At 45.8% G+C, this 27,688-nt stretch overlaps 1 protein-coding gene across 34 annotated transcripts in view; it reads left to right on the top strand.

The window, feature by feature from the left end:
- Nucleotides 1–21,928, top strand: part of ARPP21 (cAMP regulated phosphoprotein 21) — a 156,705-nt gene extending 134,777 nt beyond the window's left edge. For all 34 annotated transcript variants that reach the window (XM_045436645.1, XM_045436673.1, XM_045436664.1 and 31 more), the window contains 2 exons: nucleotides 19,842–19,990; nucleotides 21,093–21,928. In XM_045436645.1, the coding sequence (XP_045292601.1) occupies nucleotides 19,842–19,990; nucleotides 21,093–21,350 (407 nt within the window). In that variant the 3' untranslated portion in view covers nucleotides 21,351–21,928. The remainder of the gene's footprint in view (nucleotides 1–19,841; nucleotides 19,991–21,092) is intronic.
- Nucleotides 21,929–27,688: the final 5,760 nt, after the last annotated feature.

Genomic DNA, 27,688 nt, shown 5'->3' with positions numbered 1-27,688 from the left:
TTTGTAGCTTTGTGTTCCCCGGCAGCACCCTGGAGGCACAGTGTCGGCTAGGCGGCCGCTCTTATCGCGAGGTTGTGCCGACCCCGTTTTCATCACTTTGGTGAGCCGGTGTCTGTGCCCTGGCTTTGCAGTTACACAGGTGTCGTGTCGATGGCCGGGTACAAGAGCCCGACGGTCGAGTGTTCTTTGTGAATGTGGTGGTGGTAGAATGGAGAACGTTCCCCTAATAGGCGCTTACCGATTAATACCAGATGAAGAAGGATTTCCCATAAGACAAGCAACTGAAAAAAAAAAACCCATGGCTGGAAATATAACCAAATGAGAGCCTTTTAAATGATAGACTTTATACTTAAGGATATCCATATCAGGACAGATTCCCTTCTATATTCAATTCACAAAGACCTCTCAAAGGAGCACGTTATTTTCATTGGTAGTCTCTGTTGGGTCGGTCATAGACACCTGAGCTTGTCTAAGTGACATTAAATGGCTCTTCATCAATGCAAAGGTATTTCTGTGTATCCCTCAAGCCCTGCCTCCCTCTCTCCCCCTGCTTTTTTTTTTAATGCTTATTTATTTTTGAAAGAGAGAGAGTGGGGGAGGGGCAGAGAGAGAGGGAGACACAGAATCCGAAGCAGGCTCCAGGCTCCGAGCTGGCAGCACAGAGCCCGATGCGGGGCTTGAAGTCACGAGAGCTGTGAGATCATGACCAGTGCTGAAGTCGGAAGCTTAACCGACTGAGCCGCCCAGGGCCCGCCCCTCGCCCCCTGCTTTTTAATACTTAGAATCTTGCCGGAGGAGTGTATTGAGAAGTGGACTCCATTCCAACTGTGCTGTATCCGAATGATCAAGAATGAGAATTGTTCACCTATCTGGCTAGATCAAGAGTTTTAAATTCCGGACTTTGTGATTGGGTTTCTAGAGTTCCTAAAGCCAGTCTTCTGCAAAATGTCTTTTGCATGTGCCTGGGTACAAGTGAGTAGAAAAAGGATTCAAGACTCTCATTACGGTCCTGATGTGATCCATACTCGTCTGTGGTTGTTAAATGTCAATGTCCTTGACCGATGAACAGTCAGTGACGTCTATCGTTGTTGTTCTTCTTTCAAAGATTAGTGAGGAAATTAAACAGCAGTCCCCAGACTCTGGACTTAAGGGTTTCTGGGAGTCCTTGCTGGTAAAAACAGTAAATATGCCAATTTAAAGATGATTAAGGGGTGCCTGGGTGACTCAGTCGGTTAAGCATCTGACTTCAGCTCAGGTCATGATCTCAGTTCCTGAGTTCGAGGTTTGCATCAGGCTCTGTGCTGACAGCTCAGGGACTGGAGCCTGCTTCGGATTCTGTGTCTCCCTCCCTTTCTGCCCTTTCCCCACTCGCATCCTGTCTCTGTCTCTCTCAAAAATAAATAAACATTAAAAAAATTAATAAAGATGATTATTACATCAAGTAATGTAACCACTCCAGGCCCCTTCCCGTCCCGGAGAAAAATAATTCTCAAGATGTGCTCTGAGTGGGAGGCTGTGGGTGGATTAGATGAGAGAGCATGCCCTCACTCAGTCACCGATGCCTTGTTTTGAACCCAATTATCTGCCAAACGGTTTCAGAAGTATCTTTTTTATTATTTTACAGACAGAGAGAAAGAGAGCCCAAGGGGGAGGGAGGAGCAGAGGGCAAGGAAGATCATGTTCAGCAGGCTCCATACCAAGTTCAGAGCCTGACGTGGGGCTCGATCCCACAGCCCTGGGATCATGACTTGAGCCGAAATCAACAGTCAGACGCTCAGTTGGCTGAGCCACCCAGGTGCCCCTGTTTCAAAGAGTTTTAATTTTGAGCCAGACATTGTTTAATTTATATGCATAACGACCCACTGATCGAGGACAGGAAGAGAAAGGACAACACATGCCGAGATGGGAGTTTATGAACGGCACACAAAGTAAAACTCCTCTAACTTCATTTCAATCAGATCATCACCATCTTCGTAAAAGGTATATTAATGTGTACATGTGTGTATATAGATATACATACACGTGCAGAAACATTAGAAGTGACAGGTGGATTTTAATCTTCATTTCGTGCTCTAGATACGTATTAAATAAAAACTAGCGATTAAGAGTAAATAAATGAATGCATTCGAAAGGTTAAAAGAGGAAAATGATGACATTTATATCCAATTTGGCTTTTCGTTTAGAAGGAATAGAGGCTATCTATAATCTACCATGGTGTGTGTGCGTGCGTGTGTGTGTGTGCGCGCGCGTGTGTAAGTGCTTGCAGTGAATGGCATGAATCTTTTTGTCTTATCAATTGGAAGCAAAACACAAAACTCATCAAAATCATGTTAAAGAGCATGTTTCAAAGCATGTAATACATGTTTAACTAAAATGCTCACTTTATTATTCATTGGGTTGCCCAGGCCCAACATTTCAAAAGGTATTTGCTCGCAAATCACGATTTTTGTCCTTACACAGTTACGTGGAAAACATAATGTCATGTCACTTGTTCGATGGGAAAAAGTAAAATTGTGAATGAATAGCGTTAACTATTGCATTTGAAAGAATAATAGAATCGATAATTGAATCAATAATATGTTAATTAAAAATATGATAATTCTTCAGAATCGCTTGCTTAATCGTCCAGCACAGAAAATAGTACAAATGGGTCGGTTAGAAATATTTGTAAAGTGGAAGCTTCTCTGTGTCTCTGCAAACATCCCAGGGGTTCTAGATGTGGGGAAGCAATGCCGTAGTCTTCAGTTAGGAGACAGCCTTTCACAAGAGCAGCAGGCCTGGGGAAACGGAGGAGGGGGCCGCTGCTTTGTGTCGTATCTTTGATGCGGTGACAGGGGGCCCTGTTATTAAATGGGTTTATTAATGTCACCAGAAAAAGATTGAAAGGCGCCTGCCTGAGCCCAGGGTGCACTCGGCACCCTTTTGCTCTGAGACAGCTTTAGATGAAGGGCATCGCTCCTTTTCCCGAGGACTCTGATCAGGGGGAGCACACAAAGCCTATGGGAGGTACAAGCTCAGCTTTGATTAGGAGACCAGAGGCAGGAACAAAAGGAGGCCTCCCGTTCTGCTGAGTCTTTGGTAACCAACACGGAGTAGAGCCTGGAAAGAAAGGAGATAGTCAGTCCCCCGGCTGTCCGAAAGTTACATCCAGAAATCGGTGTTCCCCCAGTGCTTGGAGTCTGGGGCCAAATGCCTTTCCAAATGACTCCTGCCTGGACATCTGCTCCCCGGTTACGGCCAGCTTGCCTTTTCCATCCCCCGCTGTACTGGATACTTGGCCTGCTTTCCCATTCAGCACTGCTTCTGCTGTTTTGTTTTGTTTTTTGGTTTTTTTTTTTTTTTTTTTGCTCCTAGAGATTATACTTCCCATAATCCAAGGGCAAAGGAGCACCAATCCAAACCACGTAACCCATGGTGACATCCACGTATGTAAACTGCGCTTAACGACTGCGCCTTGGCTCCTAAGGAGATTTGGTGTGCCGAAACCTGCCTCCACATTGTCGGGTCGAAGGAGCAGTTCCAATTCCAGCAGTTTTTAGGGTTTTGGTTTGTTTTGGTTTGTTTTGGTTTTGGTAGGGCGGGGGGGGGGGTCCATCCTGGTATTATCAACACCCAGTTTGTTCTTCGTTTAAAACACCTTCTGGAGGAAGTGAGAATACTCTCATTTATGTAGCATCGTTTGGCAGAAACGGGTGTCAGCCGCCATGTAATAAATGCCATGTGCCGAAGAACGTGTTCGTCACCTTACCTGATATCTACTTGGCTTTCACAAAAGCCCTAGGAAGTTGGGAGTTACCAGCTCCCAGTTAAGAGGGAAGCAGAACAAACCTCAGCGATGTGAGATAACTTCCCCACCGGTCACAGGACCAGTGGGTGGAAAGAGGTAACCTTTGGCCCCCTGTCTGTGATTTGTCCATTAGGAAGCAGAAACTCCTTAGATTGGACGGAAGTCTTATTCAAAGTCGCGTTTAGGTATCCTTTCCTACTATTTCATCTTGCTGATAGCTGCTTTAAAATGTTTGGAAAACAAACACGGCTACGTGTACTAAATTGGAGACCAATTTATAACAGGGTACCTTCTAAACCAAATATACATGGGAAATGCAAGGGTCAGTTAGGGTCATTGTAGAAATAAACTGGATCCTTTTTTTCCCCTTTGTCGTTTCCCCTGAGATATTCTCTGCCCGTTGTTACCCATTTGATCTCAGCCATCCGTTTCTGCCGCCAGTGAAGAAAAATGTGGGTTTCTACAAAATGAGTGGTACTGCTTGAACTGAATCATAATTTAACTTTTTTTTCCTTTGCGCTACAGGATATTTAAACGCTGATGTGACTGGATACTACTTCCTAAGTTATTATCAATTTCCTACAAACATTGCCATTTCCTCAAAATGGAAAGGCAGGCAGTAGGGCAGGGAGTCAAATATTCTGCCCTAATATCTAATGACACACAAATTTGAGAGTGAACATTTACTTAATTGCCCAAGCAGTCATGCTAAGTGCCTCGTCTGACATATTATCAGGTGTTAGAAAGGATCATTTTTGAAAGGGGGGAAAAAAAAGAGAGATCTATAAAACCTCTGCTAAAATCATGATCCACTCTCTTGAAAATCTTCATTTGACCAGGTTGGCCATGTTCGGAGGGAAGGGGTGTGGGGTGATTTTCTGTTCACCTCTCGCCCCATCGCATACTGTTCTCTTTCCTTCTCTTCTCGCTCTGAAGACTGCCCCTGTCAGGTGCCTCTGGCCTGGGGCTTCCCGGTGGGTTCTTGTCGTAGAAGGCATCAGCAGCAAGAGATCAGAGAGCTGAGAGATGGGCATCTCCCTGCCTGCCTCGGGATGCAGCCTGTTCTCCGGATGGCCCCGCCAAGCTCTTCCTGGCTTCTGTTAACCCTGGCTCCTCTCCTAAGACCTTCAGGCCAAAGAGTGAAAACAGTGCCCCCTCTGTCATTGGGCTCTGGATGCCTCCATCCCTAGTTGGTCCCTTAAATTGCCTACTCATCTGGCACTTCTCTCTTTAGTAATATCCCTTCGGATGAATCATTTGAGTGGAATTCTGTTGCCTGCCAGGCCCCCGAGGTAGGGGGCAGAGGAGAAAGGAGTAGACTCCAGTCTGGTACTTGAGGGCTACGTGGCCCTGACCTGTCTATTCAATTCCTTGTGCTTCGTCGCATCTTCTTGTCAAATGAGAATAATAATTGTACCCACTGATAAGTGCTTAGCTCAGTGAGTACAGTAAGCAGTCTGCTAATAAGGGTCACTCCTAGCTTTAAGGTGGTAAGCAAAATGCTTGCTTTTCCTGGTTTGGATTAGCGCGAGGGTGGTCTAGAGGCATCCATGATATGAACTCTTGGTTAGTAACTGCTGGTATCTGTATCTAAACATTGGAATATGGTTGTGCTGATAAGTTTCAAAAGAGATGGTTTGATTCCGTTTTTTTGGTTTTTTTTTTTTTGCAACTCATGAGTTCCCTGAATCTCCAAACCTCTCCTTTTCTTTCCGTAAGGCCCTCCTATGGGTTATCTTAGAGAAATCTGTTGGTAGCTATGGCGGACAAGCTAGGTGAGCTCCAGGTCAGGTATGCGAGAGGTTTTCTCCAAACTCTTAGTGATAATATGATCACAGCAACAGAGTTTTCGCCTGCGTGGAAAGGCAGTGCCATCCTTGTTCCATTGTGAAACACGTACGGGTTATTACCAGCACGACACAGCTCAGTTCCTCAGTTGGGAACGTGTAGGAAACAAAAACATTCTGAGCAATCCAGTCCGTCCTGTTGGCAGAGTGACCAACAGGAAAATGAGAGGTAGCCCCCAGTTGCTGAGAAATTCTGTGTGTGATGCTGTGTGAGTGCCTTCTTCACCCTGTAAAGCTCAGCCTCACCACCTGGAGCTAGGTGGCCCTGGTGATTCCAGAGCCGTGGTCCGAAGTCGAGTGGAACGCCCGCAGGCTGAGTGGGAGCCAACGAAAGAATTAGAAAAACAAGGGAAATCAGCCTGAAGTGTATCAGGGAAGCAGGTGAGGTCCAAGTAGGTTGCTTTTCTATCAGGACAAAGGAAAGTTGAGGCACTGCCATGAGATTATTACCATTGGTTAGCAAACTCACAGCTACATCTCACGAAATGGGAGGCTGTAGACATTTGGTCTGGTTTCCCAGAGGCCTCACCAAATGCTACCAGATTGGAGAATGACAAGCATCATCCCCTTCAAATGCATTTTTCCTTCTCTCCCCGCCCCCCCCCCCACTCCCCTTATCAGCTCCTTCCTGTATTTCCTCCCCCTTTCCTTTTCTGGGCCTGTCTCTGCTCCCAGCTCAGCAGCAAGAGGCCAATTTAGAAAACAGTGCTGTGCCCTCTTGATTTGCTGTTAGAAGGAACTTCTTTTTTTTTTTTTTCCCAAAGGCAAAGGGGTTAAGAGAGAGTTGTTGACATCTAGTCAGCTTTTTAAAAACTTGTGCTGTGGAGGGGACAAGTCCTTTGCCTCCTGCTACCTGTCGCGGGCGGGCAGGCCTTCGGGCTCTCTGTTCTGAGCACATCACCTCTGCGTCCTTTTCTTTCAAAGTTTTGTTTGTTGGCTTCTTTTCTGTTACGTGACGTCACATAATAGTTAACACAAGGATTCTCGTAGGGTGAGTATAATAAGGGCAATCGCTTTGTCCACGCTGTCGATAAGTGTTCTAGAAGTGTGGCACGTAGAATCCTGGGCCGGGCAGAGATGTCTGGGATAGACCTTCTCTCCCCGAGGGCCATAATCTCCCTGGGAAGCAGGGAGACCTGAGTAAGTAATAAAATATCGTACAAGATGGAAAGCACAAAGAACAGAAGAAGGGACTCACACACGTTGGTCATTGCCAGGTGCCCAGATACCGGGAGGTGTCCCACAGGAGGTCTGTCAGTCCATCCTAACACCCACTGAGAAGATTGTCTCCCTTTTACAGCTGAGGGAAATGAGATCAAAGAGGAGAGAGAGCCTCCCACAGAAGTGTGATTTGCCAAATCCCATCACCCGCTTTCTAGGGGGACAAATCACGAGTGGCTTCAACAATAGGAATTCAAGGCAAAAGTATTTATTGAGAACGAAGGTCCAGCAGTGGTTCTCAAAGTGTGGTCCCCAGACCAGCAGTGTCCGCATCACCTGAGGATTTCTCAGAAATGCAAATTCTCAGGCCCCAACCCAGACCTACTGAATTGCACATTCTCAGGCCCCAACCCAAAGCTACTGAACCAATACCTCTGAAGAGCAGTGATTTGTGTTTTAAGTGGCCCCTCGCATTATTCAGAGACAGGGTGACACTGAGAACCGTGGACCCAGGGAAAAGCGCGCCAGTGGGGTGGGGAAGCAGGCAATCAGAAACAGATTTAGGATGTTGAGGCAGGACCGAGTGAAACCATGAGAACACAAAGCTCTGAGATGCCAGCGTGCAAACCTTGCTGGGTAAGGATGGGCCTTGTATGGCACTTTCTCAGAGGTACTTCTAGGAGTAGCCTGATGTCCTGCCAAGGGTAAAACCTGAGGCCTTTGCCGTCTCTCTTAGACCCAGTGGGTTTATAAAGAGCAGTGGTACCTTTGGCTCAGAGGGCTCCCTCCGCCTAAGGTTTGGACAGCTGGCTATGCCATGTAGGGGGTTCCTCTGAGGCCTGGAAGGGAACCTCCGGCAAGAAAGGTTGTGACCATTTTAAAATGCCTGTGCTCCACTTGGGTGCTTATAAAGCAATGAAGCATGTGAAATGTGAGTATCACCCTTGGATGCCTTGGGTTGAAGGGAAAAATTAACAAGTGAATGATCTGCATCCTTTCTCTTCCTACCCTGGAGCAGGCCATTAAAAAATGAAAGGGCTCTGTCCTGGGGAGACAGCCTGCCCCAAAGGGGTGATTGAAAGAGTCTGCGGAACCCAGCATTTGTCCTACAATTTCATTTTCACCTTAATTATTGTGAAATCAGATTTACGTGTTGACCAGAGCCTTCTATTCCAGCCGGCTGAAAAGATAAGCACATTTGTGTTTGTGTAGACAAGGCTGAAGATTTCTGATCACCGTCTCCATCCAGAGGAAACACTTTTATGTAACAGTTCCCTACGTGGTGAGATTAAAGGTATTTCTTGTTGCTGTCGCCAAGGATTATCACAGTTAATTATGGCGATGAACAGAAAGTGTCTCTTTATTGCCGCTTCGAGCTGTGACATCATCTGGTACCAGAGGTTTTGTTTTGGGGTCATCTGTTGAATATCGATGAGGAGAACAGACGATTAGGGAGTCGAAAGTCATGTTCCCCAAACTCTATAAAGAGACCGGTACAAAGGTTCTTCTCCACAGCGTTCTTGGAAAACATCAGCTGTGGGTAGGCTCTACACATTACAATGATCTAGAATCAATCGTTCATTCTTGGGTTGCAAGTGAATGGAGATAATTGAAGGTTTAAATTTTGGCATCCTGAAGTCCACAGCTAACTGATAATAGCTACGCAGACCTTAAGGAAAAATCAGAACGATTAAATCTTGAAGACATCAGTACTTGGCATTTTCGCACATCTGTTCAACAAAGAGTAGGTGTCTGACGTGTGACAGAAGACTTGCCAGAACATACCGTGTGTCCTACAATTTCACCATAGGACGCGTAACAGAAGACCTCTTACTGAGGCTCGTTTTGTTTTTGTTTTTATGGGAACTTCACTTCATTGTCTGTTTCGGTAGATAATACAGCGTGGGCCATCATATCGGTGGATCCTGTTGATCGATTGAATGGACAGTTGGCGGGACCACGGGCTTCTCGTTCACTTCTAATCGAGACTTCCTTCATTATTGCAATTCCTTGCGAATGAGACACTAATCGGGTTCACAAGATGAATAAGGGCCTCTTTCCTTCAGCTTCTTGTCAGAAGTCATCTTGCGTATCTTCTGTTGCCTTCTCAAACTGTGTTCCGGCATGCTGCCCTGCTCCCTCGTGATCTCTCTGAGCCGTCTTGTGCGTTCGACCAATTTGGCAGAGGGAAGCGACCCCAGCTATTTTACTGCTGGGTCAGAGGAGGTCTCGAATAGTGAGGAGGGGACACTGAAAGCTGTCAGCTGGGCGGGAGAGAAAAATGCAGACTCTGTCGCTCAGGTCCCAAACTTCCCGATGGTGCGTATCCCTTGATGTTCAATGTACTGTGTCTCACGACAAGTGCATTCGTTTTCTTTCTCTTTCCAGATTTTTAAATCTTTTTCTCTTCACTTCATCTGCTAAAATATAAAAACCCTTCCATTCATCCCATGTTAACACCGCGGCAAAACAAACCCACAAAGGCCTGTCAACCCTAGGCGCCCCTCGGGCTCTGTTCTGCCCACACCTCGGCCACCCTGTCAGACTTTTCAAAGGAATTCCCTTTCCTCCTTTTCCTTCCTCCTCGGTTGCTTCGTTCCTCACTGCCTTTGCTTTTGTCAAGATCACCGGTATGTTTTTGAACCACGGGGGTCATTTCTTCTCTCCGCACTGGGGCAGCGCGAGTCATTGGCACGTTTCCCTTTCTTGAAACGTGTCTCTCCCTTTTTCGCCTTCTCTTCTGGTTCTTCTAATTTTCCCATCACTCCTCATTCTCCTGTTCAGGTCAGTATTTGAATACCGTCGTGCCTTCGGGTCCCATGTGGCTCGTCTCCCCAGTCTGCACCCATTCGGGAATATACCGTCTCTACGTGCAACAACATCCTGACGACTTCTGAATCTGTACCTGTGGCAGGCTGATGGCCTGAGCTCTAGAACTCTTTTGCTCACGTGTTTCCTGCCCATCTCCACTTACTCGTCCCGCTTGTATTCACAGCGAGGGCACTGCAGTCAACTCCCCTAACCAAAACAGAACTTGACGTTGCTTCTTGGGCTTTTCCTTTCTGCCGCTCCTCCCCGCAGCTCCTAGATGCCAGCGACTGATGGTTCGCGTGCTAAGCGTCTCTCTGATGTGTCCGTTGTCTCCATCCCTACCATTCCTTCTTAGTGCTTGTCTTCGTTGTCTCTGCCCTAGGTGATGGCCACGGCCTCCCAGGAGGCGAGTCCCTACCTCCAGGTATGCAACCCCCAAGCGACTCCTGAAGAATCTCGATGAAATGGCCATCCGTCATTTCGCTGTTCAGCTTATAAACCTTACGCGGCACCCTCAGTCTTTCAACTCTCAGTTCCGGTTTTCATAAATGGTGTTCAAGGCCCTAGGATTTGCACCCAGCTCCCTTTCTCTCCCCTGTGCTGCCTCTTCTCATTTCTGACCTGCTCCTGCCTCGAAATATGTACAGTCCTTAAACGTACGTCCCGCGTCTCTTGGCTTTTCCCATGTTGCTCTGTACGTTTTATTTATTTTCGAGAGAGAAAGACAGTGCAGATGGGGGGAGGGGCAGAGAGAGAGGCAGACACGGAATCTGAAGCAGGTTCCAGGCTCCCAGCTGTCAGCCCAGAGCCCAAGGCGGGCCTCAGACTCGGGAACCGTGAGATCATGACCCGAACCGAAGTCCTACGCTCTACCGACTAAGCCACCCAGGTGTCCCATGTGTTTTACTTCCTTTATCATGATTATTCCCCCCTTCATCCCACTCCATTAGCAAATACCTACTCATCTTCTAATACTCGGTTCAAAATGATCTCCTGGGAGCCTCCCACATGCTCCCCATTTCCCTCCCCCCCCCCCCCACTCACACCACGAGTTCATCTCCCGCTCAGTGATCCTGGAGTCTGAGACCTGCTTCCACCCTAGGGCCATCCTGGTGTCCTGCGAGTTTCTGTTCACGGCTGGGGTCCACCACCTGCCTGAGAGCCCTGTGAACGGCTCTCATAATCATTCTTATGCCAATGTCGAAGACAATAGTAAATAAGATTTGAAAAGGAAGGATAAAAAAAAAACAATCAGAATCTTGCCAGCGCGTTGTTAAGACATGTGTCTCGTGAGACGGGCCCTGGTGGGAATGTTGACACCAGGGAGAGGGGCAAGCACTACAAACCAGGGCTTTCGTTTTTCAGAGAGTCCGTTTTCCCGTGGGTGACTGGTCTTCCCGATGGGGGTACAGCCCCTTTCTGTCGAGCGTGTGATACCACAGAAACCACGAGATGCCAGTTTCTCACAAGCCACATCGTACATTTCTCTCAGTAGATGTCCCTTCTCTCTATTCCTGCCTCCCCTGCTTTAGTTCAGGTCCTCGTTGACCCTGCCCTAGATCAGTGCTGTTGCCTCCGAGAAGACTCTACTACTAGAACAGTAATACTGTTAAATCTACCACGGGAGTAAGGTTTGCGTAAGAACCCTTGCCAGTCTGGAGCGGAAGAAAAGAAGATCATTGTTTTTTGGCTGCTTGGGAAAAATAACGTAGGATGCTTTCTCTTTTTTTGTTAATTTTTTTTAATGTTTATTTATTTTTGAGACAGAGAGAGACAGAGCGTGAGCGGGGGAGGGGCAGAGAGAGGGGGAGACACAGAATCCAAAGCGGGCTCCGGGCTCTGAGCTGTCAGTGCAGATCCTGACGCAGGGCTCGAACCGGGAGATCGTGACCTGAGGCGAAGTCAGACGCCCAACCGACTGAGCCACCCAGGCACCCCTGGAATGCCTCATTCTATAAAGGGGGTGCTTTTGATTCACCATTAGTTGCCTGTGAACTGGTTTTTCTAGTTGTAGTGATGGATAGATTTCTACAGATTGAATCTGCGTCCACAGCACTTATTTTCAAAATGGTCAGCTGGGGCCAACTTGGACCCTGGAGCCCTGTGACAGGGACGGTCACTTGATCGCAGTGATGTTAACCCCGTGACATCTGACCTCGCGATTATCCTGTGTGAGCCGGCCAATCAGCAGCAAATCATCAGTGAAGATGTCCACCAGGGGGGCTGATATTATGGGGACCGTGATTAGAGCCATTTCCGACCTTGACTTTGCCCCAAGCCTCGCCTGAGAAGAGGGGTCCTCACGGGGCTTCAGCAGCAGTTGGCCGTCACCCAGCCTGGCTGTATGATGCCCGCGGTTAACTCTGGCAGGGTGTAGGGATGCAGGGATGCCACCGTTATCTTCTAAGCCTTACGGCAGCCTCGTGAAGAAAGCAAAACGTTTGCGGGTCTTTTATGCAGCTTGGGTTGTCTCCCTCTGGGTCGTCGAAGCTCTCCGGCTGTCAGCACGGCACTCGGGGCCGGGAAAATTCAGAGAATTGCTTCAATAATATGACAGCCTCTTCCATTTAAAACGGGACTCAGTGCAGCTTCTCTCGGAGGCGTTCATTGAAAGTCTACGCATGATGCATTCCTGTAGTCATTCAACAAGGTCTCTCATGTTTGCCCTGATTTAAAAAGAAAGAAAGAGAGAGAGAGAGAGAGAGAGAGGAGAGAGAGAACCAGCTTTGTAGTTGCGATAACATGGATCAGGATGGTATAATTGCAGCAAAGAGACCCCCGAGCTGGCAGTAATAGGCTGGTTTGTCTGATGTGTACTGCCATCAGAAAGTGACCCATGCGTGGATGTTCTCAGGGGACAGGGAAGAGGCTTTTAAGAAGGACACTCTGTGCAGTATGAAAACTAATGAGCAAACGAACACATGTGAAGGAAAGCTACAGCTTCAGGAAGCCCGGTCCCACTTAGAACCTGGTGCAACCTTCCTCAAAGTCATCAGGACGGACCGGTCCTTGCGGGGACGTGGGCCTCATCACTTCCGTGCCCTCGCAGAGTCCCTGTAGGTCATTCTGGGTCGTGTCCCTATGAAACTACAGCCACAGGGTAACGAATGGAGAGGAGAAGACGAGGAAGGGTGCGGAAACGGCGCATAAATGAGGTGCAGGCAGATGTTTACACAGGGATGAAAGTAAACGCGATGGGCTTTAACCGGAAAAAAAAAAAAACAAAAAAGCAATTTGGTGCACTCCTCCTTTTGAAGTTAGGACCAGTTTGTGCTATTGTACCTCATCTGTAAGAACAGAGCAGTATCTGACTATTGCTGTCTGCGTGGAGCCCGACGTAGGGCTCGATCTCATGAACTGTGAGATCGAGAGGCAGATGCTTAACTGACTCAACCACCCAGGCACCCCAGTATACTGCTCCTCTGTTTTAAAAGTCCTACTTAGGGTTTAGGTAACATAGATTATTGGGAGTTTGGCATAGAGGCCAGTGCGTCAAAAGATTAACACCTTGTCAGGGTTGAGCCCAGTTGGCCTACCTTGTCACACCTGGGATTTGTGTTGGAACAGGCCATCATCTGCAAAGGCCAGAGTCGGGTGTCTTCCCTGGTTTCTGAGGGCCCCCTGGTTCTGGGAGGCCTGAAGTAAGATATTGAGGCCTTTATTCACCTTACATGAGGGTGGGGTGACAGACAAGGGGTATCCATTACCCCAAATCTACCTCCCTAAAGCCTAAGACAGTGGTTCCTCTTTCAGAAAACCATAGAGATATCATGATATCATGTTGTATATCCAGTCTCTCTATCCAAGGCTACCTTGAGCACCGAGATGCCATAGAGATAGATGAGGCTGAAAAGGACACCCGTCATAGAGACAGTACCCTAGTAACAAGTAAAACTTGGGCGAAAGCCACAGTGTTCGCAGAATTAGAAAGCATAATGATAGCAATCTATAAACTCTGAAAGTTCAGCCGTCTCTAAGCGGCCTGGGGAATCTTGATTCCTCTGGGCCTTCATCTGCCATCCTAGATCAGATGCAGGGTCTCTGTGTACCTCTTTTCTCTTGCCTGTTTTTGTCTTTTAAAACTATTAATCCTAGTTTTGTTTCCAAAGGCCAAGTGACTTTCCTAGAGGCAGCCAGTTGCCTAGAGCAGTCAAGCGATCATTCTTACATTTAATACAGACATAAGTTACTTTTATGTCTGATATTTTAAGATCATTTTGACAGAACAGTCCAGAGTAAATATAGAGTCTTTGAAGTCCAGGGTCTTCAAAGAGTGTGAAGAGTGCCATTATTCAAAATGGTCCTAGTAATTGAAAACTACAGTATCAGCTTATTAGAAACTAGTGAAGTGAAGGGACTAGAGTCTGTTTGACTTAGCCTGATCCTACTCCAACCCAACTGCCTGTCTGCTGTCCCCTAATCTGAGTAACAAGACTTTAAAACTGTTACTGAGTGGTATGAGTTTGTTTGGACCGGGAAGTTATGCTTTGCCTTTGATTTCCTTTCTTTGATACTAACAAGATCATCTTCACCAAACTGTGAATCATAAGTCTTGTCCTCTTAATTGTTTTAATTACTGAGAAACAATTAATGCAATAAATGGCCATTAAATACCTGACACACTAAAGGAATTGTTAGGGTATGAGAACTAGAATAATGTATAATAAATAGTACTACAATTTAGGGAATATCAGCAAGGGTGCTGGTGTCAGAAAACCACGACTAAAATTTGAGCCTTCCCTCCTCGTAGCTTTGTGTCCTTGAACAATCCCTACACCCCTGTAAGTCAGTTTTCTCTTTTGTAAAAGCAATTTAATAACAGTGACCGCCTCCCAGGATTGTCATGACACAAGGTAATTCACTGTGTGGATGAGACTGAGTGATCAACATACATAGCTAGTTAGCTCATTTGTAATGGAAAATCTTCGAAAAAGATGAAAGTGTAAAGGAATTGAAACCAAGAACCAGAACTGGGAAGATACTGGAAAACGGGCCCAAGGCACAAACTATAAAAATTCAGCAGAGAGAGAAGCCAGTTCTGAATCAGCATTTTTCTTCATATCCTTCACCAGCCCTGCCGCAGCTGACCTACTGTAATTCTATTTCAAAGCCATTTACAAAGAGCAGGATTTGAATTCAGAGAGAGCTCATGTGTTCCCTAGGAACTTAGAAAAATATTGACATCTTATCATTCCAAGATAAGGAATTATTGTATTAAAAATTACTAATTTTCATATTTGAAGACAGCCCGCCACATTAAGAATATTTTACTTAATAAACACAACGTGTAAATGACAGTGCTTGAGTGGGTTAGGGGAGGTGGTAGCTTCTCTTTGTTCTATACACACTTGCCCTCTTAACTACTCCTTTCCCCGTCTTCACATCTGTAACCCAACAACAGCCGAGGCGACGGTACCCTGAAAATACAGGTTGCTACTTTGACGTCGCCTTCAGTTTCAAAATGTTAGATCTGTAACAGAGTATTCAAATACTAGTTAAAATAAGGTCCATCACAATCTTGCCAATTCATAGCCCCTCATCAATTTACATTCTGATTTTTCCTAATTGTGGTGCATCGAGAGAAACGTTGCCTTGGCAGAATATTAATGAAGTATCCTGCAACTACAAAGAGTATTCAATAACTGTTGTATTTCACTAAGAACACTAGTACATTTTCAGACTGATCAGATCCAGACATTTTAAATCTTACAACCCCTCAATCCCAGCAGAGTGTATTTTTTTTTTTTATTTGCTGGGAGGCACTTGTCCATTCCTAACCTTTTTACCTTCAGAAAACAAATGATACACGGGACTTGGAAATTGAATTAATCTTGGCTGAAAAAGAAATAAAAATAGCTAATGTCTTTATGATTTCCATAGCAAGCCTACAGGGCAGCCACTGTTGCTGTTTCTGTTTTGTAAGATGTATTATATCTCGCTAATCCTCAATAAATATGAAAAAGTGATCATTTCACAGCCAAGAATTGACAAACTGGAACACATTTCTCATTTGAATAGACGAGATAAGCAGGTTGCCTCCAGCTCTGCCGTCTCTGCCTTTGGGTGGGTTGTGTCCTGGGCAGACGCTTAGTTCGTTCTTAGGTCAGTGGTCTCACATTTCTGTCCGTCTATTTCTGGACCAGGGCTCGGATTCACATTCCCAAAAGCCTCCTGTCTTAAGGACCATCCTGCTACCTACCGTCTGTAACGTCGTTTAAAGAAATGGGCAGCTGCAATTAAACCATTCTAGGTGCAGACCTGTTGCCTGGGGAGCCTATTGAGAAATGGATGGGATTCATGAATATAAATTGGGCTTTACCTCGCTTGAGTTTTCATCTTGAAACTGCAGAGCATTATCCGCTTCCCCCATAAATCTTTATGTGCCTTAAGTGTGTTTACCGCGGGACCCCAGTGCAGAGCTGGTGGCTCCTTGCTCTCCGCACGACTGAGTATTTACATCCGCAAGTCTCGCCGGGGGAGGGCGTCACCGTCGTGCACTGCATCAGTGCTCTGGGCAGAGATGCATCACACCCCCAGGTCTGGGCCTGTACGGGGATGGGGCCACACAGCCCCCGGCAGGTTTTTCTCTCCTTGAATGTTATTTGAAGTGCACTTCCTTTTCCTATCAAGACAGTCTGCTTCTGTATGTCTAAACGGCTCTGTTATAAAACTGGGGCACCTGGGTGGCTCAGTCGCTTAAGCATCTGACTCTTGGTTTCGGCTCAGGTCACGAGCTCACGGTTTGTGAGTTTGAGCCCCATGTCGGGCTCCAAGCCGACAGTGCGGAGCCTGCTTGGGATTCTCTCTCTCCCCTTCTCTCTCTGTCCCTTCCCGGCTCTCTCGCTCTCTCTCAAAAAAAGTAAATAAACTTAAAAAAAAAAAGACTTATTCCCCTTCATCCCAATTTTGGCTTAGAGCTGGTGTAATAAATGAATCTCTCATAGGTTACGTCAGTTTATTTTTGAACGTTTTGTAGAGGACTTTGAGACAACGGAAGGATTCAATAAACAACTACGTAAATAATCTTTTGAAGCAAGGCCACCGCACCCTCCTCCCCACCCCCCATTCCATTCCTCCCCTCTTTTGATCCCCTCTTAGCTAGGTATGTTCCGCAAAAAGAACCAAAAAGACCCAACGGGGCTTTCACCATGTGCCCAGATAGAAGTCAGAATTTTCAAAGACATCCCTCACCTTTTCAACCTGTGCTTTGAATCTTCAGCCAGAAATAAGGCTCTATTATATTTACCATCACATGGACTATAAAGTATATTCACAGTGTCTGCTCTTTGCGGTGGAATTCAATGGGAAGGAATACGGCGGGTGATCATTTGTCTACATTCGTATCGGGTTGTTTTCCTACATGTAAGACAATTCTTGCTAGCGCGAGTTGGATAGGGGCAGGAATAATGTCATAATAAGATGGTAAAAGAGCAAGAGAATTTTGCAGGGCCGATGGATATACGCATTAGAGTGGACTCTCCAGGCAAGGGAAATAATAGACCACGACTGTTTGCAAAGAGAGGCATTCCCCAGAGGTGTGGCGGGTTCGGGTCCAGACCACCGCAACCAAGTGACTATTGTAATAAAGCGAGTCAAACGAAGTTTTTTGCCTTCCCAGTGCATGTAAGACTCATGTTTACATTGTACTGTAGTCTAGTAAGTGTAGCATAGCCTTAAGTCTAAAAACGCAACGTGTGTACCTTAATTAAAACATACTGCTGAAATGGGCTGGCCGTCATCTGAGGTTTCCTCAAGTTGCAGTCGGTGGTCGCTGATCACAGACCACCATGACAAACATAATAATGAAAAACTTTCAAATGCTGTGAGAAATCCCAAACTGTAGCACACAGACGAAAGGGAGCGAACGCTGTTGTGGAAATGGCACCAACAGACTCATCTGAAGGTTGCCGCAAACCTTTGATCTGTAGAAAATATGGTATCCGCGAAGCGTGTTAAAGCAAAGCCCCAAGAAACAAGGTATGTGTGCAGTGTTAAAATAAATTTCTCCCAAGTGCCTCTGCAGACGAGGCATTCTGGGAGATAGTGAGGGCCGTCACATGGCCTGTGTCCCGATTTCTCGTTCCCGAGTCTGCTGGGGTTTCCTTTTTTGTATAACCTGTAAACCTTCTAGGAACGCAGCCCGTGAGCCGATGTTCTTAGTCTTACGTAGGCCTGCAGAGCACGTCCAGGGAAGGCTTTGACTGTGGGCACAAAGTAGTCGGAGGGAAGATGGTCGTGACTCTTAATTACATTCTTTTTTTTTTTTTTTTAATTTTTTTTCAACGTTTATTTTTTGGACAGAGAGAGACAGAGTATGAACGGGGGAGGGGCAGAGAGAGAGGGAGACACAGAATCGGAAACAGGCTCCAGGCTCTGAGCCATCAGCCCAGAGCCTACGCGGGGCTCGAACTCACGGACCGCGAGATCGTGACCTGGCTGAAGTCGGACGCTCAACCGACTGCGCCACCCAGGCGCCCCTCTTAATTACATTCTTAATATGTGATGTCCTTACAAAAACTTAAAATAGCAGGCTCAAACCACTTTGAAGCTGAAGTAGGGTGACAAATGTGAAGGTAAAACAATGGGACACAGGAAGATCGAAGGGTGGTTTTCGAAAGTCCACACTTGGCCCCCTCAGCGGCCAGCACAGGGCAGGCCTCCCAGCTTGGCTTTTCCCCAGACTTGTTGTTCTCAGGTGTTCCAGACTGAAGACAGCTTGTGTGACCAATGGAGCTGATCTCCCAACTCAGGGACTATTCACAAGCCATTGTGTCCACAGTATTTCTGTGATGAGTGAAGGCAATTGTATGTAGGCCAAAGGAGAGCAAGATGTTGCCCCCTGCAAAGACTATAATATAATTTTACCTGTCCTCCATATAAAGTTAAAACTCTCACATGCGCTCGAAATGCAGGCTATTTATTAACAATGCATATTGATTGTTTCGATTCTTAAAATCTGGTTGTAAAACATGGCTTAGTGTTTGTGTTTTAAAACAATCTAAGATCTTAAAGATTTTTCTCTCAGAGAATTGTGTTAAGGCAGCGGATGGACTTTCTCTAGAGTAGTCAGTATGGTTTGTAGTAGAAGCTCCGGAAAGACCTTACTTTACGTCATGAAGTGAATCTGGTTTATTTTTCTACCACCACATCATTTTGACCTAAATCATAACCTTCTTCCCAGGAATTCTATAAGAACCGTTCCCTTCCTTTGAGAATGCAGTTTAGGGGCGCGTGGGTGGCTCAGTCGGTTAAGCAGCCCACTCTTGCTCTCGGCTCAGGTCACGATCTCACGGTTCTTGACTTCGAGCCCCACGTCGGGCTCTGCGCTGAGAGTATGGAGCCTGCTTGGGATCCTCTCTCTCCCTCTCTCTCTCTCTCTGCCTCTCCCCTGCTTTCGCTCTCTCAAAATAAATAAATAAAAGCTTGAAAAAAGAAAGAGAATGCATTTGAAACCACTTGTGGTGGGGATTAAAATGATTACAAGATTTAAATTGTGATACACTTCAAAAAGAAAAGAAACCCAAGCAACTGACCCACTCACAAGGACACAACAGAGACATTTTTTTTTTAAGTGCTGTATTCCGTATTATTAACGTACGTGGTCACTTATTGGAGTGCTTTACCAGAATATTCTCCGGGGAGCCGGCGTTGAAACAGAATAGAAAGCATGCCGTATCTTTCTCCAGTTGCTGCCTTTTGTCTATGGCAGTGGACGTTGAATTAGTCAGAGTAGTGAATCATTTTGTTCACTAGGGCATGGAAAATAAAAATTTAACAGGCAGTTTGATGATCACTGGGTGAAATGAGTTTGTGCTGAAAGGTGAGATAGTAAGAGAATGAGTCAATTTAATTAGAAAAAAAAAAAAAAACCACTTGATAATTTACGAACACTCCGAATATCATTGAAACAAAGCAAACCACAGATATCAGAGGTCCGGTGATACCAATAGAGGTTCCTGTCTTTGTGCCGTAAAAAAAATTGACCGTTGTCACGTCGTGTTTGCCGGACCATTCTGCCCGAAGATGTATATATCAGTGAATTTTTTTGGCATCATACTCTTGTCTCCTCTTAGAGCAACAGGACGCTTTCCTAGGAAATAAGTATTTAGACAACACCCCGCTGATGGGGAGATTGGGATGTCTGAAGGTTTTCTGAACAGGTGTCTTTACCCCCATGAAATCTCATTTGTGTTCTGGCTGGCACAGCCTGTTCAAAAGGTGGTTTTTCTTGGCAGGTTACCAGCCAGTCCTGTCTGGTCAACAGGGGTTCCAAGGCCTCATAGGAGTGCAGCAGCCTTCCCAGAGTCAGAACGTGATGAGCAACCAACCGGGGAATCCGGTGCAAGGCGTGATGGTCTCCTACCCAACAATGTCTTCTTATCAGGTGCACATCAGCAGCTTGGAAAATCGTGGTTTATAAAGTAGCGCTTGCCAAAGTAGAGGCCGTGAGTCCGCCCCGTAACGGGTGGTCAGCAGGGTGGGGGGTGCCGTGCCCAGCTCATGTCGATGGTTGACTCTGAATTAAGATTAGCAGAAGAGCAGAAAACGGGACACGCATGCTTCTCTTGCTACCGTGGCTTCTGAATGTCCTACTAAAAAGGTATTTAAACTCTATAAACTTCTATTCGTGGAAGAAGATGCTGTAGTCTAAAGTGATATTCATGAAGACCTTTGGATAGTCCATTGAGATTTTGCCTATTGGGAAAAAGCCTTCATGACAAGCTTCCATGCATTTTTAGTACACAGCCTCCAAAATTTCATGTCACGGCAGTTTTAATTTAAAGGAGACACAGCAGCTCAGATTTATTCAAAGGGCACGTAGAGGGCCTACCAACTGCATTTTCTTGACTAAACCCATCCCGGGTATTTAAAAAATGTCACACACCCTTTTGGGACTGACGGCCCGAAATACTCTGAAGGGTTATTGAAATGCTCTGATCATTAAATTTAGCCGCACCAGCCACGTCTGGCCCTAAAACGAACAAACAAACAAGCAAGCCAAAGCAAAATAAAAAGTCTGTCCTCGGCCCTCCTAGCTGACAATCCTTATTCACACTGCATCAGTTTCTCCCTCCAGCTCCATGGCTCTCTAGAGCTGCAGGCTGAGAGTGAGGTAGGTCTCTGTTGCTGTAGATGATTCCAGGCCACTTTGCATAAAACCAGAATGGGAATGCGGCTTTCCCCACTGAGAGAAATCCAGAGCAGGAGATCCAAACTGTAGTCCCTGGAGGGTCCCCGCACGGTACATCATCCCCGCAAGGTTTTCAGGGGCCCTGTGAGCAGGTGTCATGATGCCCATGGTCCCGGGAACCGGAGACGCTAAGTGACTTGCCCGGTGTAAAACAGCTGACGAGAGGTCTGTCCGGGATAGGTGACCAGTTAGGTCTCACCCAAATGCTTGAGTATGTTTTGTGACACCACAGTGGCTTACCGGACCGGCAGGCACAACCTCTTCACGAAGGGCTCTCTCTTGTGTCTTCCTCCAGGTGCCAATGACCCAGGGCTCTCAAGGACTTGCCCAGCAGTCATACCAACAGCCAATCTTGCTACCTGACCAGGCAGGTCAAGGGTCGCTCCAGGCCACCGGAATGCCTGTCTACTGTAACGTCACACCGCCGACCCCTCAGAACAACCTGAGGCTGATCGGTCCACACTGCCCCTCCAGCACTGTCCCCGTGATGTCGGCTAGCTGCAGGACAAACTGTGCAAGTGTGAGCCACACCGGGTGGCAGGTCAAATTCTGAGCACTCTGGCTGCGGTACGTGTCTTCAGATCGCTCGTGGCCTTCGGATCGCTGAGGCAAGATGAGCAAAGCTGGGACGCTGGCTGAGGACTTAACGTATTCACTCAACACCCAAACGATCGCTGCTGGTATTCTGTAAACACACACACACACACACACACACACACACACACACACACAAAGACTGATACACACATTAGCTGGTCAATGGTGCATATTTCTGTCATGTCTGCTAGGTACACCTTTGTAGCTTAGCTAGTGACATGATTTCATCAAGGTAAGATTTTCTCCTACCACTGAACACCACTGTGTAGATGATAATATCCCTCATTTGGATTATTAGTTTTGTACTTTGTGTTGAGTTTGTGATGCTAAAAGTATTGAAAGATCATATACCGAAATCACATCGTACCAAAGCTGTAACGGGAAAGAGAAGAATTGATGAATGGAAGGAATAATTTATATACGCTATAGAGTTTTCTTTTCTTTTCTTTTTTTAATGGATATATACTGTATTGTAGTGTTTAATCAAAATAAAACTATTTGACCTTATGGAGGAAGGTCATGTTTTTACCACCAGTTTGGTTCACTCTCTGTTCCAGTTTGTGTTCGCTTATGCGTCACCGTTGTCCCCTTGGAACACTGTTGCATGCACCATGGAGGGTAAAGGTGTTCCGCGTATTTGTGAATGAATCGGCATCACGTTGGGAGACGTGGTAGGCAAACACCTAACCGATTGCAGTTTCTTGTCCTGATACGACAGGGGTCCTGGGAATAAGATGGCTTCCACCTCGTCCATTCAGTGGCATTTCACATTTTTGAAACATACACCTTGATTTTAATTTTAGGGATACGCCATACCAAACCCCGTTCCATCTTCTTTGAGTTCCACATGCTACCTGGAAAACAAGATTTCTTTCTTTAGAGGGAAATCAGAAGAGGCATGGTCTGGTTCTATCAGTTACGTTGGGCCATTCAGTGAAAAGTGCCATTAGTTTTGAGGGCAAGTCAAAAATGCAAAAGGTGCTAATGTTTATCCTAGTAATTGAAAAGAAGGTAAAACAGAACAAGAGTTTAGTCACAAAGACTTAGAACATTCGGGGGGAAAAACATTTACAAGAAGCCTGTTTCTATCGAATCCTAAAATGTGTATTTAATCCCCTGTAGATTCTGCGGGTAAGATTGATTTATGACAACCTTTGAAAAATAATAACCTCAAATCTCAGCGTTGGCCCTTCTGGGACGTATTTATTGGAGGAATATCACCTCCCAGCTTTCATTCTGCTATCACAGTACAATGATTAAGAGTTCTCTCTTTTATACTCTCTGCCTAAAAACCAGTATTGCCAATGAGAGGGGTATGGAAAGCATATCTGGATAATCCCCCCCTGTTTTTCCTATTATCACCTGCTCTACATTAAATCTTTCCATTTTCATGTTGATGAGTTGGCGGTCGAGTTAAGCTACTAGTTAAAAACTCTACCTGGGAAAGTGGAGGGAAACAAACCACAAGAGACTCTTAATGATAGAGAACAAACTGGGGGGGGTGATGGAGGGAGGTGGGGGGGAGATGGGCTAGATGGGTGATGGGTACTAAGGAGGGCACTTGTGATGAGCACTGGGTGTTGTATGTGGGTGATGAATCACTGAATTCTACTCCTGAAACCCATAGTGCACTCGTTAACTAAAACTTAAATATAAAAAAATTACCAAAAAAGCCTACCTAGAATTTTTTTTAAAGTTTTTTTTTACTTATTTGGTTGAGAGAGAGCGTGCGAGAGGGAGGGGCAGAGAGAGAGGGAGAGAGAGAATCGCACGCTGACAGCTTGGAGCCCGTAAACCATGAGATCATGGCCTGAGCCGAAATCAAGAGTCAGATGCCCAACCACGAGAGCCACACAGGTGCCACAAGGATTACCATTTCTTAATGTTACAGTATCATTTTCTTTTTCCCTTCAAAAGGGGGCTTCTACACACACTGTCACTAGCTTCATTCCCTGTGACGTCTGTCCCATTTACCCAAATCTCAGTCTCCTGGATCTCTTCGTTGTAAAGAAGCCTTACACGTGAAAAACGTTATAAAAAGAGGATGTTGCATTTTTTTTTATTGAGTCGTTAAACCAACAGGCTGAGTCGCTATTAAACCAACCGCTGGTCTGAGAAGGAGCGATGTGTTTGCCTAATTAATACCTTCCCCTAATGGAAGGAGGGGGCCTGACCAACAGAGATTCCCTTTAGAAATACAGTCTCCATTTAGCTTTCTCATCTTGGAGGTGATACCAGATCAAGTATCCAAATACGAGTCTGAAGGTTTATCTTCTTTTCATGGAAATCTGAGACATTTTCATCTTTTCTTTAATGATTCCTAGCATGACCGAGGCTTCTTTCCCGTGGATTTGAAACCACCATCATGCTTGTGGTAAAGACAGGCCTTCTCTCTCTTGGGCTGCCCTCCCCCCAAACATGCCACACTCCTTCCTACGTAGACATTTGACTTTTCCTGCGTAAAGCCCTTTGTATACTGTTTCAGGCTGAGCCTTCTTCACTAAAGAATTGATGAATCCTAAATATAGACGCCCAGCATTACATTATTCCGAATCTTATGTTATGCTTAACTGTCTTTTATACTACGTTACTGGACCTGGTTTTCATCAGGGAAGCATTTCCAGAATTTATCATCAGGACATTGCAGTTTTTCATGTTGGTTAATAATTTTATCACAATTGCATTTCGTAATGATATATTATTCAGCTCATAAGCTTATGTAGAGAGACATGATTATATATTTATATATAGGTATATTTGTGTATATATATATATATTTGTATATATCTGTAACGAGATAGATAAATAGATACATTTGTCCCTGATGATCCTCTATGTGGGTGTCCATGAGAGGAAGAGTGACTTATGCATTCATTTATTCAGCAAACTTTTGCTGCATACTTGATTATATCGTAATTACATGGCACCATTCCAAATGAGGACAAATAAATTTAAAGCACTTAGACTTATTCTTGTAAGTTTTATCATACACTTAGTTATTCTGCGATAGTTGGCACTAAATGTTCACTAGGATGCCAATGAATTTCAGCCATAATTATTTTATTGTTTTAATATAGTTTCACAGGATGTGGGGTGGGAAAGGAGAGTGTGTTCTAGAACATTATGGAAATGGAATTATGCAATTACTTAGGAGTACGGTTGGAGGATTTCAAATAAAGTTATAAATCATCATCATGAAAATAAGTGGGGTCCACATGAGCCGGAGCAGTTTTAGAAGAGAGATTTGAAGTAGGAAGCAGATACAATCGCGGAAGGAAGAACATCGCGGAACAAATGGCCCTGAGACCTAACAAAGGCGCTTTTGGACTCCGCGTCGACGTTTGCCAGCAGCGAGAGTGTGGTGGGATGTTTTCAGCCCCCACCCTCCTGTCGCCTGTATTCTGGGCTGACAGGTACACGCCGGTCACAGAGGTGAGGCCCACCCCTCTTCCGTACCCTGCCACCGTCCTTACAGGTGACTTGATCACTTACAGACCAAAAAGAAAGCATTGCAAATACCTTGCCCTAAGGGCAGAGTCAACGCAAATCATTTGGGTTTTGTTCCCAAGTAATACCCTAGAACAGTAGTTTTCTTAAAATATTTTCCATGGGAGACCCTTTCCTTGGGCTACGAATAGTTGTTATCTGCAAAAGGCTGTTCCAAGGATAATAGTTGGGAAGCAAGGTTAATGAAGGTCGAGCGATCCTTTGAAAGAGTCTGGTTTCTGGCACCCTTACCATATCACTTTAGATTATGAGTTTCCAAGCAGGAGTGGTACTTTGCATGGTTTCTCACACCTGGTTGAACACAATGCCTTTCTTTTCACACACTGTGTCAAACGAATAGTATTATGAGGAACATATGTTAAAAAAACCTTTTTTAATGTTTATTTTTGAGAGAGAGAGACAGAGCACCAGTGGGGGAAAGGCATAAAGAAGGGGAGACACAGAATCCCAAGCAGGCTCCAGGCTCCGAGCCGTCAGCACAGAGCCCGATGCGGGGTTCGAACTCACGAACCGCAAGATCATGACCTGAGCCGAAGTCAGACACTTAACCGACGGAGCCACCCAGGTGCCCCAGGAACATATATATTAAACATTTTATTACAGACCCCTAAAAAGGAATACAAACACAGTTCTTTTATCTCTATAGAAACTACATTATATATCAACACGTAATATCCAACCCTAGGTCCAAGTACGACTTCTTTTGGTAACTGCTCTAGTGTGTATTTTTTTCCTCCACGAGTGTGAGCCTGGAAGGTAATGCCGTGTTGCTGATATTTCTGGGCTAGTTTTTTTTTTTTTTTAATTCTTCATGTTGAATGCATTTATATTTATGTTTATATCTAAAATTATAGTGATCATATAGATGTATAGATGTAGTTATCTCCAATGATCTTGCACACCTCTCTGTGAGTGTAAAAGAAAACAAGAGTGATTTATGCATTTTTTTTTTTATTCAACCAGCTTTTATTAGGTACTTACTGATTTCAAGATGTTGTGCCAGGCCACGGAGGCCCTGCCTTGAGGAAGTTTACGAGTTTTCAGACTAAATTATATACCAGCATTTCAATGACTAGAAGTATAGCCCTCACGTAAAAATGGGATTTTAGGGCTGCCTGGATGGCTTTGTTGGTAAAGCATCCAGAGTCTTGATTCTGGCTCAGGTCAAGGTTCGTGAGCTCCAACCTTGGGTCAGGCTCATGCTGAACGTGGAGCCTGCTTGGGATTCTCTCTCTCCCTCTCTCTCTCTCTCTCTCTGCCCCTCCCCTGCTCACAGGCGTTCTCTCCCTCCCTCTCTCTCTCTCTCTCAAAATAAATAAATAGACATAAAATACGGGAGTTTTGAGAAGGAGCAGATGACTTCTGGCTGACGTTTGAAGAGGCTTTTGACCTGGGCACGCACACATGATGTGGGTGGATCACAACCCCAGCGGAGAGAAATGCCTGAAAGCAAAAGAAAGGAACAGAAACGTGTGGCCTTTCTCATTCAGGCTGGTTGGGGCGGGAGGCAGCTAGATGGAAAAAGAGGACGGGAGGAGGACTTACAGGTGTGCCGTGGGCCTGATTGGCAGGACCTTGACAGCCAGGCAGAGTTAACAGGTCCCCAAGGGGCCCGTGCGGCTTTCTGAGTCAAAGATAGAGAAGATCTTATCAAAGATGCTAAGATCCAGCCATGGTTCCTAAGGAAGCACGGGCCTCAAAAAGGAGGACGGGCTAGACCTGAAAAAGGCTCTTCTTTCAAAAGCGGAGATGAACACAAGGAGAGTTGAGGTTTGTCCTTGAACGACAGCTACAATCTGCCTCGTTGGGATTAAGTCGGACATGAGTCCTGGCTCTTAGCCCCGAGCAGCTCTGTCGCATGGACGGCCAGGCTTCCCAGCTGTGTAGGTCTGACGCCTCCCTCTCGGACGGGAACTTGCGCGTGTAAGTGCCGTGTCTTATGATCACACGGCACAGTGTCCCCCGTCAGGGTGAAGGAAGGCAAGTGAACGCTGGGGACAACGTGGGAGGGCTACCAAGTATTCAGTACCCGTGCCCAACACACAGTGAAATCGCAGATCAACGTCCTGTTCCCCTCGTGTAACTAAATGGTGAGGGAGGCCCCGGGCGGCTCAGTCGGTGGAGCGTCCAACTGCGGCTCAGGTCACGATCTCTCGGTTCACGAGTCCGAGCCCCGCGTCGGGCTCTGTGCTGACGGCTCGGAGCCTGGAGCCTGCTTCGGACTCTGTGTCTCCCTCTCCCTCTGCCCCTCCCCGCTCACACTGTCTCTTTGCAAAAATAAATAAACTATATATATATATATATATATATGTATTTTTTTTTTTAAATAAATGGTGAGGGGGCATCTGGATGGCTCCGTCAGTTAAGCATCCAACTCCTGATTTTGGCTCAGGTCATGATCTCACGGTTCGTGAGACAGAGCCCCGTGTTGGGCTCTACGCTGACTGCCCAGAGCCAGTTTCAGATTCTGTCTCTCTCTCTCTCTCTCTGCCCCTCCCCTGCTTGCACACACACACACACATACACACACACCTCTCAAAATAAACAAACTTAAATAAATAACTAAATAAATGGTGAGAACACTTTTCCTTTCTAGCTCAGGGGCAAACAAAAATTCTGTACCCTTACGGATGACACTTTACACAAAACCAAAACTCTGTGCTCCTTGCCATATCGTTTTACCCGAAACCCTCTTTTCTAAGGAAGTTGTTCTCATTGGGGCCTGGAGATTATTTTCCCATAGTTCTCAGCATCAGTGTTTGTTGCAAGCTCAAATCTTTATCATCT

Source organism: Leopardus geoffroyi, chromosome C2 (genome assembly GCF_018350155.1).
Source record: "Leopardus geoffroyi isolate Oge1 chromosome C2, O.geoffroyi_Oge1_pat1.0, whole genome shotgun sequence".
Lineage (NCBI taxonomy): Eukaryota > Metazoa > Chordata > Mammalia > Carnivora > Felidae > Leopardus > Leopardus geoffroyi.
This window is presented reverse-complemented; position numbering and strand designations above follow the sequence as displayed.